Consider the following 13,887-nt stretch of genomic DNA (forward strand, 5'->3'; position numbering starts at 1 on the left):
ACACTGATTATAGGGAGCCAGTTCTGACCAAGCCAGTATATTTTATTTCTTTACTCATTTGCAACCTTCCCTTTCCAATATCAAGAATACAAGGGAGACTTTGCTCTACCCAGAGTCCTATATTTCTGCATCTACTTTGCCTGTCAGTTCAGAAAGGACTGCAAGCTTTCAAAGACTGGAAATTCCTCTGGTTCTAGTCCTTGAAATAAAAATACCATGCCAATAGAAACCCCAGAGGTCACCTCTTCATCTAGTTCAAGGAGAATAGAGAATTCAACTGAAAATATTCTAAAGTCTCTAGACAATTTTGGTGGCAAATGTAAGAGTAGCTATAATTCAACTGCAAGATGATGAGCTGCATGGGAATTATTTTCTTAACTATTAAAAACTTGCTCATTTGCATAATATGTAAGGACAGAAACAACAAATAGAAATTAATTCCTTACCACTGGAAATGAGAATTCTGATTCTGAGCTGAAAGGATAAGATCAGGCATTTCCAAGTTATAAGACGAGCGTAGAGAATTTAGTGCTGTTTCCCGTTTCTGAGTAGAACAAATAAAATCCTTATTTATTTATTAAAGCCAATATTTTGACTCTTGTAAACTCATGGAAGTGAGTATCTCCTTGAAGTGTTTCCAGCTACACAAAAACAGATCAATGTTCTTGAACTGAAAAATACCGCAGAAAGCCAAGGACTGTACAGAAACAGAGGCCACTTATTCAGGCATCATCATTTTCAGCGCACGCAAAAATTCCCAAGAGAATAAACAGTGCTCTCTTCTCTAGAAAACAACTGGAAAAGTATTGGGGAACTCCATATTGATGACATCGGTTTTCACTGTCTGTATTTTTCCTCAGTTTGTAAACAAAAGACTTGCTTCCTCTACTCTTCCCACCTGTAACCTGTTAAAGTTATCCTGGGCACCAACAGTCAAGATTATTTCTCTCGTATCACTATCATAAAATTTTAACTACAATTCTTTAAGCTCCACTAGCCTCTAAATTAAACTTACATGCTTCCAGCCTTCAGTTTTTAATACGCATTTATCCCTGCAGCTACAAAGGTAACCTGATTCACTCAGAAGACTGACAAGGAGGTGCGAGGCTTACCTCATTCAGAGTCTGCTGATGCAGACCAGTGCCCCATGCTCGCATGCTGAGGTTCTGTGGGAATGGAGAAAGAAGCAAATTTGGGAACAGTGGTGACAGGAGCAACAGTTACAAGCAGCCGCAGGAAGAAATATTCTTATTCCTATTGCTTGGGCTCTTTCTGTTGTTGGGGCCCTCTGAGATGCACAGGAGGAATTACATCTCCTTTGTTCTCTCTTTTTCCTTGATGCTGTGCTTCATTTCCTTTTTTTGTGCTAAAGGTTAGAGGAAGGAGAAAGTACTGTTACAGGGAATAAGGAGCCAGAGGTCTAAGGCAGTTGTGGATCCATTCGTAACAGGCAGGAGACTAAGAATTATGAAGAAATGAATCATCTGGGACTTATGCTTTCCAGGTATTTTTCTTCCAGTTATGAACGCTGATCATTACTGCAGAGGAAACAGCTGCTACTAGGACAGACAGAAGAATCAATTTCTTTTTCATTTGGGGCTTTTTATTTGAAACTAATCGAAAGACCAGAACAACAGCATTTATAAAAGATACCCAGAATGACAAAGAATCTTCTGTTGATTTCAAGTCACATGTTACATACATACAGAAACTATTTCATTTCAGTAACTTATAGTGATATTGATCAAAGGCACCTGCAACTGTCTTGGTTGCACATGCACTGTAGTAATTATGCATGCAAATGAGGAAATTAGACTTTTTGGGGGCTGATCACCAGTATAATTACTATAACTGAATATACGATCATGGTAACTGTACACACAAATTACACATGCATGCAGCTTTAAAAACCAAGCGTTGTATTCATTGTTTCTATTTTGATAACATCCTATGGAAACACTCCTCCACTGGAAACAATAAAAAGTATTAACTTTTAAAAACATGTACATTTATTCAACCGTCTACTGAACATTAAAAAAATATAACAATCCAGTAATTTTGTGTTCCAAGCTGATATATCAGCAAAGTCTCACCTCTGTCATAAGATTTACCAACTTGTAAAGAGTAACATTTAAACATAGCCTCTTACTCTTCTTTTTTATATGTATTTATTAACCTGTAACTTCATTAAGATATTAAAGGATAGGTGATTATTTGAAAAAATAATGCATATGATCAAAATTTTTAAAAAGAGCTGAGCTAAATTTCCATTAGCTCATCATAACTCTTAACAGATATAAGTGGAATTATTTTAGAAGTTTGGATTTTTATCAACCTAAACACTTAAATATACAAGATTTGATTATACTTCAGACCAGAAGAGTTGGTGCATTCAAACCCATACAAGGTATTTTTCTAAGGTACATAAACAACAACATGGAAAATACGCTTTCATCTCTCAACCCCAGGTTTTGATCCATCCATATTAACATAAGGAACAATTTTGCTAGGGAAAAAGCATTTATTAATAAGTATTTCAAAGAATATGACAGAAGTAATAAAATATTTAGATATTGCTGTATTCTGGCAGATCACGGCGTAGTCGTATTGCCTTCAGCTTCTCTACTTTGATTTTTGTTCGCAACAGTTCTTCTTCCAGTTGCTGCTTTCTTTTCAAACCATCCCTTTTTTCTTGGACATAAAGACCAATTTTTCTCTGATTTTCTAATATTATCTGATGCTCTTCTTTCAGCATTTGTAACATCTGTGGGTCATAACCACACATTTGTCTAAAGCGTTCTCCAACCTCAAGCCTAAAGAACTCATCTCTTCTTGGTACAGGAGAGGGAGACATCATCACTCTCATATCAACTGAAGATACTGATGTTGAAGGAGACCTTTCCATAATATGCACCAGCTGGTGTTCTTCCTCTTGTTCTAAGTTCTCATTTTGCTGTGAGTCTATAATCAAAGAAGGAGGAGGTTTGACATCCTCTTCTGATTGCAACTCCATCATGACTGTCGCAGGATGGTGATCCAACATTGCCTGTGGTGAACTGGTACCAGCAATTGTTTCTTTATCGATACTAGCACTAGAACACACAAAATCATATTTAAATAATCCATTAAAAACTATTTTTAAAAGGCGTAGCTGTAAGTAACCAAAGCTTCATTTGAAATACTACTCTGCTATCTATGCCTGGGACTCTGCTTCATTACATGAACACTACCTGTACTCCTCCTCCTTTCCACCACACACGTACACAGCCCTGTCCTACTTGGATTCTATTGCTATAAAGGCAGTACAGCCAGCAGAGAACTATCCTGGTAGGCCCATCTTCTGACACTGGAGAATCAAGAAGGGCTATTAGTGACAAATGAGAATAAAGACAAAGCAGCAGCAAGTCATGCAAGTGACAGAGGAAAGAGTTGATATAATATATACTGTGATTTTAAAAGGGCATTAATTTAGATTGAGTGGACTGTGGCAGAAACATTTCCATCTCCCAAACTTATTCATCTTGTCCTGTTCTAATGTGTTCCCTGTTTCTGATTCATGCACCTGAGTATTTGGGGTTTTTTTATGTAAAACAATCACTGAATAAAATTACACAAAGAGCCTTGGGAGAAGAAACCAGAGCCCAAATGCTGACCCTGCCAGTAGATCAGGGAATCAAGCTAATCCTTGCTCCTTCTCTTTGAATCAGTGATCTCAGTATTTTTCCAAAGCTTCAAGAGAAGACACAGAAATATTTCCATTAAGAACAGCCTATAGTTCTGTGCATTTCTTTTTGAAAGTACAACGCCCACTTGACTCATCTGTCTTTGTGTAAACCCCTGAGTCAGCAGCACGTCAAATCATGATTTGACATTACGTTGGCTTTGATGATAATAATGGCTCAAGCTGTTCCTGCCACTTCTCTACCATCGGTTGTGTTTGAAACCCTACACTTCTGCACATCACTCCTTTATTCAGGCAATGTTTTTTTTAAGCCAGATCAGCTTCTTGATCTATTTTACAGTACAGATCTACAAAGAATACTTTCAGCATGACTGGGAAGGCAGTATAGTGTAACATGGGAACACGAATATATTAACGTGGTACCGATACCAAAGACAGTGCATCGTCATGGCCATGACTGTCTAAAACAGGCTATAACTGGTGGTTGCAGATATGAGACATTCCCAACCCTTGAACTGAGCTGCTGCTAGCAGCTAAAGACAGTGAGTGGATCCATGATTAATGTAACATTCACAGATGCTCCCCAACCCTGAAGGACCTGAGTTGCTGTCTATTAAATTGGGGGTTGGGAGCTGTTTGTTTACACTTTTTAAACTCCTTGTGAGCCCTACAATCCACAAATTGAGAAACACTATCTGATTATTAAAACACTGTCCTGGTTAATAATAGCTATGGGTTCAAATTCCCAGAAGCAAAGGAGAAATTTAATTTGTACATCCTACTTCTTGTGTAAATGCACTAACTCCTCAATCAAAAGGTGGCATGATCATCTCTTCTGCATCTCCCATGGTCTTCAAAACTCTTGGTTTAAAAGAAATAAGCAGTCACAGTTGCAATTTCCAAAGGACCCACATCTAGCCTCCAATCCATTAACATGAAAGTACATTTTCTAGAATAAAAGCATGCAAGCTTCTCAATACTCAATTGTAAAAATGTTCAACAGGGTCAGAGCAATATATTTTCCAAAAATTAATCCTGTCAACCACCCAAACTATTCTAACTAAAGGTTTGGGGTTTTTTTACAAAAAAAAAGTCCATCTGAAGCAGATATTGAAAATAGACCTTTCATCTGCTCCCTGAAGAAAATGCCAGGATAATCTTCATTCTATTGACTGTCTGTTACCTGAGCTGCCTATAGAGTATCAATTATATCACCTTACTCCCTCCTCCTCATGCCACAAAGCTTCACTTTTTCTTATATACCTCTTTCTCACATTCCTTTCACTCTTCTCACTGCACATCGGAAGTATTATCCTGCACACAAATTTTCACTTGTTTTCCCCAGTGCTGACTGTAATTCTGGGTTTCCCCCTCTTCACAACCGCAGCTTCTAATACAGCTTCCCTCCTTCTTATTTGCTGGCTCCTGGCCAGCTTCTAGCCTGAGAAAAGTGGAAACAACCAGCAGGAGAAGCAGGTCATTCCGACAAAAGGAAACAGAGAGAGAGCAGAAAGAGAAAGTGGGAGAGGTTAAAGAGAAGATAGGTAAGATTTAGTCTAACATAGACTAGATCCTCCAAACCGTGAAAAATCCATCTCTTAAAGCGTAATCCACACAGAACTAGAAAATTACCAAATCTTCAGGTAACTCTGATGAGGCTTTTTTTTCTTTGTCTTAGAGTCAGTTTCTTAAGAGGAAAACAATTAGACAGCAAAGAGAGAAAGAGGGAATTGAGAAACAAAAGAGCCGCCTGTATAGTGGTTACTAATGTTGTTTCTGACAACTTGACTGAAAGAAAGACAAACAACAGTTACCACAATTGGGGGATGGTGTTTATAACCCTGCAGGCACCCATGATTCACCAGGTTTTGTTTAATCACAGCGAGCTAGAAATTGCTTAAAGGTGCGATTAAGAATTTGGATTCATTGTAAGTTGTATTTCCCTCCTACAAAACCTAAGCCATATCCTGGTGAGTTAAAACCCAATACAAGGTTTTGAAAATTAGGGTAAAATGCAACTCAGAGTTAATATTGGAACTATCAAATAATGATGTATTTGGGCAGGGAAAAAAATAATCTTTTAAATTATATTCTTTTCCATCACCATACAGTGTATTGGCTGTTCCTAGGAACAACCATTTTGGGTAAGCAGTAATCAAGTCAACGTTCCCAGACCCATAAGGGACTGCAAAAAATGTTTAAATTATAGGAGACAAACTATGGAGATCATTAGCTCTTAATCATTCATGAAAAGCGTCAGTGCTTTTTATAAGCCGATCTACAAACCAAAGTTCTCACACTATTTTTTTTCCCCTCCTTACAAAAGTTGGTAGTCAAGACACTGCAACCTTTATTAGCGCAATTAAAAGCCTCGTTTTGTTCCAGAGAATTCTTTGGAACGGTTCCTCCAGGGGCATTCACCAGGAGCAGCAGCACAGCCCAGTTGCTTCAGACTTCTTTACGCAAAGGACCCACAACAGCATATTTTTAGAGCATCTGGCATGTTGGGATTTAGACAATTGTTACCATTCAGTTCAACCAGTGGCACCATGAATCCAATTCAGCGTGTGCGCGCATGCCAGCTTTTCTTAGCGTGTTGCGCTGCTGCACCGACTATCAGTATATCTGATCAAAATACAGAAAGTTCACTTCCCATTAATATGCTTGGGAAAATAGGAAAAATCAGAGCTTTCTCAAGGTTGCTGCGGAGCTATTTGACTTCTTTTTCCCTCCTCCCTAGCTTAGTTTTTGTATGTGGAGGAACCAAAACCTGACCCAGGCATTTTTTGATCCCTCAAGGACCAATACAGAACCAGCAGAGTGTTGCAAGTCAGATATGAGGGGCATTAGCCAGCTGTGGGAGAAAGCCTGCATGCTGCCTGCCTGTATTATGTCTGGCTCAAATCTAGACAGTGTGTCTCACTTTACTGAGCAGTAAAAAAAAAAAAAAAAAAAAAAAAAAACCCAACCTACAAAAAAAGAAAACTTCTACTGCTGTACCTCTCAGTATCTCTCTATTTAAACTACCTAACGTACGATATGTAACTGCTTGGAATTTAGATTGCAATTTGCCTTGCTCCAGTTTCAGGGAACCACCGTCAATACAAGAAAAGTATAATTTAAAAAAACATTTGCACTCACAAAGGCACTGTGGTGTGGGGAGTCTTTTTTTTTTTTTTAAAGGATTGGGATCAGTTAAACAACATGCAAACATCAGAGTAAATAAGAGAAAAAAGGTGTATGAGTAAGGTTTCTTAGCTCTGTGAACTAACTTTATAAAAAATCTTATATAAACTGGTAATAGTTCCATATGTTGCAAAATGACTGCAGTATTACCTTAAATGGAGGAGAATAGCCATCACTTTGCCAGTGTTTGAATAATCTGCCTATTAAAAGGTAGGGGAGGGGTAGAGGTTGGAGCTACTATTTCTCTTTGATTCTCTCTTAACCCTCACTTTCCAGAGTATGACAAAGACTCTGAAACAGGCTTTGAAAGAGAGCTGAAAGAATGAATGCAGTGCTAAGTCACCATAAAGCTTCCCATAAAACAAAAGCAATATTATTTTGCCATTGTTCCCCATTTGGGGATTTTCTCTGCTACACGTTTCCTTTAGGAGCCTGAACACAAGCAAAGCGTTACAGAGTAGATAGGAGGCGCCATAATTTTCATTCAGTAACAAAATAAAAAGAATCGTCTCACCTTTGAACACCGCTCCTGTCTCTTAAACACACATTGGAAATCTGTGGAATCATCTCCACAACTTTCTTGGTTGGCTCGGAAATGCTGCTTTTACAATCTGAGTGAGTCTCCTTTTGCTGCAATAGCTCCTGTTTGGCATATTCTTTGAGCCTCTTGTACAGCGTGCGCAGGCCCTGTGCAGTACGAGGAGGGCGATCTACTCCGATGGCATTGTAGTTATCAGCTATGATATCCCAGCATTTGTTTTTTTCCACTATTACAGAATGCTTATTGGTATGTTCCTCGAGAATTTTAACGTACGGCTTCACGAGTTTTAGCAAATCGAGCTTTTCAGATAAGGTAAAATTAGAAGATCTGGCCTTCCCAACCATTGTTATCTTTGAATTAAGGAAGCCGTTTCTGAAGCCACCATGCAGTCCCTAGCTCTGCTCAGCTCTTTTTCACAAACAGAAAAAGATCAGGCTTAACTAGGCTAGTCTCATTTAGGCCCACGCCTACAAGGGAGGGTTTATTAAAATTCCTTCAGCTTAAGCTGACGCAGGTTCAGGAAATCTGCTTAAGCCAAGCCTGACCTACATAAGGCTTCAGACTGAAGACGACGAGAAGAAACAAGCAAAATACACTTTTGTACGAAGAGGCCAGACATACGCAGGATTTAAAAACATAAAGGTTTAAAGATTAGCACGTTACCCAGCTAAAAATTACCTAATTTAGCTTGAGTAACAAGCTCTGACACATCTCCCCAGCGCTCTCACACGTATCTCAAACTGAAACCGCGCTCGAGATGATTTTACATGTAACGACGTCCCCAAAAACGCAACAATTGCTTTGTGAAACGCACTGAGCGTTACAGGGAGCGGGAGGCGAACGGCGGCGGCGGCGGCGGGCGAGGGCGGCGTGTGTAGAGAGCTCCCTGACAGAGCCCCCGGCCGCCGCCGCCGCCGCGCTCCCCTGCGCCATTTGCATAATGCTGGTCCTGCTGTCAATCAGGGGCGGCATATCCTCCAGCCGGTTAGGTTACACTCAGGCGCGGGCTTCGCAGTAAAGCTGAGCTTCTCCTGCACTTGGCAGCCCGCTCCAGCTACCTACACGGGGGCTTCTTAAAGAGGCCGCTCCCCTGGGCGGCCGAGCCTCCAAGGCAAGGCAAGGCGAGGCGAGCCGGAGCAGCGACGAGGTGCCAGCGAGCCAGCGCCCAACCGGCCTTTTATTACAACTTGGGCCGGCAGCTGTGCCCCGCGAAAACACGGCTGCCTTGTAGCGCCTGTGTCATCGCCCTTCGGCCCAGCGCCGGGATCCAGCGCCGGGGCTGCACGCGGGGAAGGCTACGGCGGGTCGCGACAGAGCTGCCGAGTGCGTTACAGCCTGTGGGATACTGGGATTCTCGTAATAGCCACCAGGAAACTACCTACTCTTACTATAATACTTCCAGGCGTTCTTTCGGCATAAAAATCTGATTCTTATTAACGAGATGCGCGTGCTGTGTGCGTGCATTTCTAATGTTCCCTCGAAAACACAGCACCTTAAGCCAAGCCCTCACATAAAAACACACCCAAGGCTCTAAGTTGCTGTGGTCTAAACCAAATCAGCAAATCGGAGAAAGAGGAAAAACCCGCGGATGTCAGCAAAGGTGCTCTCAAAAAGCAAAAACTAACTTTGAAAAATGACATACATGACTCGGAGTCCAGAGGGTGGAAACAAACACGATTTGGGATAGTAGCAACAGCTTTCTCAAGCTTAACGTGTTCAGCCTTGAAAACAAGGGAGCCTAGAAGGGGGGTGAAGGAAAGAGAAATCTAATTATAGTTTGAAATATCTTAAGGCTATAAAGATCTAGGTATAAACTTGTTTGCTCTGAGGGGAAGAAACCCAAAGCAGACACAAGCCATATTCAAAACAAGAAGTTCAAACTAAACAAAGGGAAACTTCTAACTGCTAAAAATCAATTAGCATTTAGAATAACAACCACATTTGGAACCATTTCTGAGTCTTGGCTTGACCATATCACCTAACAAAATCGCAACCAGTCCACTTTGCTGGAATTGCTTTCAAGCCAAGATTAAATAAAGCATTTTATAGTCTGAAGCCCATTACACTACAATTTGAGAAACAAAATACTTATGTGGTTAGAAGCACTGTATGAAAACCATCACTTCTGAAGACCTAATCCTTCCCTATTTCCCCACACTTTGCAGTTTACTAACATTAAGAGTAGAAAGCTGCTGGTTATCTTTTTTTTTTTTTAAATGCGCTTGGTTGTTCTTCAGTAACTGGGGAAAAAAAAAAAACAAAAAACAAATGTGCCTCAAATAGTTTAGGCTCCGGCAGTATCAGAATTGAGGAGTCACAGGCAAGCCTAAACTGTACCCTCTGCTGTTGAAGCAGTTGTGCAATGCCCAGTCTCTTGACTTGTTAGTGACAAAAAAGAAAGAAGTCAGTATTAGGTTGTGTGATTAAAGGCTCCTCCCCACAGACACAAGCAGCACAGATGAACAGTGTCAGGCAGAGGAACCCCAATAACCCAAATGAAAGAAACTGAGCCCTCAGTCTGGCTGCTCCCAGGGCTGTCAGCAACACGAGCAGCCCAGTGACCTGGGGGTGAGGCCCAGATGGAAAAATCCACAGGAGAGGCTCTCTTTAGATCACCTTGCAGACTGAAGGAGGGGGTTGCGGCCCACTGAGTATGGGACTCATGAGATGCCAGGAAGAGTATTTTGGGATTGCCGAAGGCATAGTACAGGCTATTTAGAGGAAGAACTGAAAGCAAGAAAAGGGAGGGATGAAAGTGCTTTGGGACAGAACAAGCATAGGAAAATATTGGGAAAAAAAGGGATAAAAAGGGGCCACGTGCATGGAAACAGGGGATGCCCAGTACGGTTGTCCAGCCATGCCCTGTGCCTGATCACTGCAGTTTGTCCTATCTTCTTGTTAAACTACATTTGTAACTATTTTTCTGGGTGAGGGGAATCTCTACTCTGTGCAGGACTGTGCATGGAAGCGTACATGCCAGCAACTGGAGTTGTACCACAGATCACGGGGGCCTGGCTGCTTGGGGTGCCAGCAAGCAGAGGCCGGAGCCCATGCACACTGCCTGGGTACCTATGTCAGTGTGTGATCGCTGGTAAACACCAAGCCGGACAGCCAAGAACTGGAGCAACCATGAGTCTGGGCCAGATACTGGAGAGACCAGAAGGTCTGATATTTGGCTACTGGAGGGACCAGAACACTGGGGGACTGGCCACTAGTAAGGTTATGAATCCGGACCAGCTGCCAGAGAGACCCAGTGCAGGTTTGTGAGGCAATTGGGAGACCAGGGGATCCAGGGACCAGCTACTGAGCAGAGTAAGAGTCTAAGGCCACTTGCTGGAGGGATCCATATTGTATACATATGTATTTTCCACAAACAGGCTTTCCTCCCAGTCACCCAGTGAAGGGAAGAGATGAGGCTATTGATGCTGCTTGTGTTTGTGTAAGCGCTGCATTTTCTGTATGGCTGGCCGTATATGTATGTATAGTGTGTATACATGCGCATGTGCCTGTTGGGAATACACCCTTGTGGACCTGGCCACATGAAGCTACAGCAGTCTCCTCTATACAGGGCTATCCTAATGTAGCAACTCCTCATATAGACCTATCTAAACTTGTATTACTCTATCACCTTACTGCTTAATGTTGCTAGAGACACCAAGTTTCCACACTAACGCAATTACAGCAAAATACCACTACAAAGATTTCTTTTGAGCAAATGCCTGAAGGAATCAGTCTGAATTACATATTGTTCTGCAGGAGTGTAAAATAACCCTTGTAAAAACGAAGCTGGCTGCCAACCAAGATTTTTTTCCTTTTTTTTTTTTTTTTTTCTTTTTAAAATAGCTCTGCTCATCAGCCTAAGGTCGTATCAGTACTTGGATGAGAAATCATAGAAGGTGAGAAGCGTGGATATTAATGTTACATATAGACTTCTTTGAGGTAAAACAATAGGTGTAGTTCCAAGGCAACTACAAAGAAATTTTGCCACAGTGCACCCTTCATCCTACACCTTCCACCAAGCACTTACGTAACACAGTGCACAGTGCACAGCCAGTTCAGGGAGATGATCCAGACACAGACTAATCAATTAATTATTTGGGGGGGGCTAGCATAAATACATATTTAGTTTAACAAATGAATAATTGCTTTAAGTCAACATAAATGTGGGACATTGCCAAAACAGGAATTTCCGCCTCCCCCCAACCCTGTCATGTTCCTGCCCCTTCACCATGCTGATATGGGCACTCACAAATCTTCTGAGCAAGTCAGATCAGGGAACTGTCTGCAAATTCATCATTTTTTTCAGAGCTGGGTTAGTTTTAACCACCAGCAGTTCCCTGATCCTGGAAGCGACAGGACAAGTAACTCTCACAGAAGAAATACATTGAAAAGGCTTCTTTAGATTCTATCTGGATCATTTTAGGAATATGGTTTGCAGTGCACCCTACAAAAACTTGTATTAGCATAACTGCGGGGACAGCAAACCACAAGCAGGGAGGAAATTCTGGTCACTGCTGAAGAAAATAGCCACACACACACCCCCCTCACATCACTTCACTGCCTTCTATGCCTCCTGTTTTAATCCTATGCGCAAGGTACAGCTCATTTTTCCTTCATATTTTCAAGGTGGAATTCACTAATCTACTCAGAATTCTGAAAAGGAAAAAGTATTGGACTCAGCATTTTTCTTTAAATTTGCTTGATTCTTTCCTTTTAAAAAAACCCAAATGCTTCCCATTTTAAATGTTAATATTTAAAACCCCAGTTTTCCAGTAGATGAAATCTTCGCATTTGGGAGTTCATGAAAAATGGGAGCTGTAAGCATAGATCATTTTTCTAGGGAAAGGAAAATCAGCATAATGATTCAAAAACCAAGCAACAGTGCCTTGCTAAGGTTGCAGAACTTCAGCAGTTGGGAAGTAAGACTCAAAACAACAGGTAAGTTCAGGTTTTGCTGTGGAAAAGTCTAGAATTAATACCAAAGAAATTATACAAATAGTGCATCCTGGAGAGCTATCAAGAGATGAATGAATCACAGCTGTAATACAGTCAGGGATTAAAGTAGCCAAATGACTATGAATTGCTGAAAAAGCTCAGTGGGCCCAAATTTTACAAGTGAAAGATTTGTATCATGGCCAATAACTGCATCAACTGGCCCATGTAAATTTAGGCACATTATGAGACAGAACACCCTGTAAAGGAGAATGTCTTAAATCAGGAGAGCATCTTGGATGGAGACGAAGGATCCTTTGTCACACAGAATTGAGGAAAAATCTCTCCATGACAGACTTAAAAAAAATTAAGAAAAAAAAAAAATCACTATAAGGTACATGATTCAAAGACAAAAAAGAGAATTAAGCATGCCCTAAGAAAAAATGTGTCTTGAAAGATGCAGTTTGGATCGGACAGCAAACTTGAATGTTGAAAGGAATGACACCGGCTTAAGTGATTCAGGCTGGCACCTTCTAGTGCAAAAAATACCAAATCAACAGATAAAGGATTGCTAAACTCTGTGAAGGTGCTCTACCCACAAAGTGGAAGCCCTAGAATAAGTCTGAAGGACATCTGTTCTTACTGAATAAAGTGCAAGCAAACTAGCTTTGCAGAGACCTGGGTTTAGCATTTGCAATCACCTAGGAGCCTGAAAATCTTAAGAGTAAGAGGATGATGACGAGATTTGAATCAAAGCTGAAGTGAAACCCTGATACCCCTGTGCTCATGAGAAACTGTAAGAAGATTCAGCAGCTAGGATGGGGTATGTTACATATCAATGAATATACTGGGATATACTGGCAGCAGAAACATTTGGCAAGTATTGAGGCAGTTGCTCACTCTTGCAAATGAATTTGGCAGCTGCATAAGATGACTTGAGAGTGTCTATAGGTAGTAAGGGCTGCAAAAGTTCCATTAGGTCATCTTATAGTCCTCTTTACTGACACGACAGCAAGACAGTGCCAAGTCATTTGATCTGCCTGTCTTAAGAGCCTGCTGCAGCAAAGGGTGGGTCAGAAAGTTTTCAACTCCAAAGATCTTTCATAGGGACAGTAGTTTCATGGGTAATCTCAAAAACTAAGGGTTGCAGGCATTATTCATTAAGGAGATGGTTGAGGATGACAAACTCTGTCAGACAAAGTTGCAAGACAACTTCCCCTGGAAGCTACAGTGCTTAAATACATTCTCACCAGACTTTTTAGAAATACTGTCAGATCATTTAAGTTGCATTTCAAATAGCTTTCTAATTTCACTTGACTTTTTTCTCATCTTCATCAATACTTTCATCGCCAATTTTGCACTTTCTTGTTCTTATCCTTGCTGTACCTGAACCTCTCAGACCACTCCTTTCCTTTCTCCTGCACAATTATTTCTAAACGTTTCTAAACCTGTCCCCTGCATTGGGGGTGGGGAGAATGAAGGAAAGCTTTACCTCTTTTTTTCTGCATCTACTTCATTGATCACCATATAGCACGTATTAACTTCT

The 13,887-nt window shown here is 41.0% G+C and overlaps 2 protein-coding genes across 2 annotated transcripts in view; both read right to left on the reverse strand.

Moving 5' to 3' along the window:
• Positions 1-13,887, reverse strand: part of RAD54B (RAD54 homolog B) — a 71,434-nt gene that overhangs the window by 42,833 nt on the left and 14,714 nt on the right. The window lies entirely within an intron of this gene.
• Positions 1,582-8,511, reverse strand: FSBP (fibrinogen silencer binding protein). The gene is made up of 2 exons (XM_052788414.1): positions 7,383-8,511; positions 1,582-3,092 (listed from the first exon to the last, which is right to left on the reverse strand). Exons 1-2 carry the CDS (start codon positions 7,751-7,753, stop codon positions 2,567-2,569), a joined length of 897 nt encoding a protein of 298 aa, XP_052644374.1. The 5' UTR covers positions 7,754-8,511; the 3' UTR covers positions 1,582-2,566.

Source organism: Harpia harpyja, chromosome 5 (assembly GCF_026419915.1).
Source record: "Harpia harpyja isolate bHarHar1 chromosome 5, bHarHar1 primary haplotype, whole genome shotgun sequence".
In the NCBI taxonomy this organism is placed as follows: Eukaryota; Metazoa; Chordata; class Aves; order Accipitriformes; family Accipitridae; genus Harpia; species Harpia harpyja.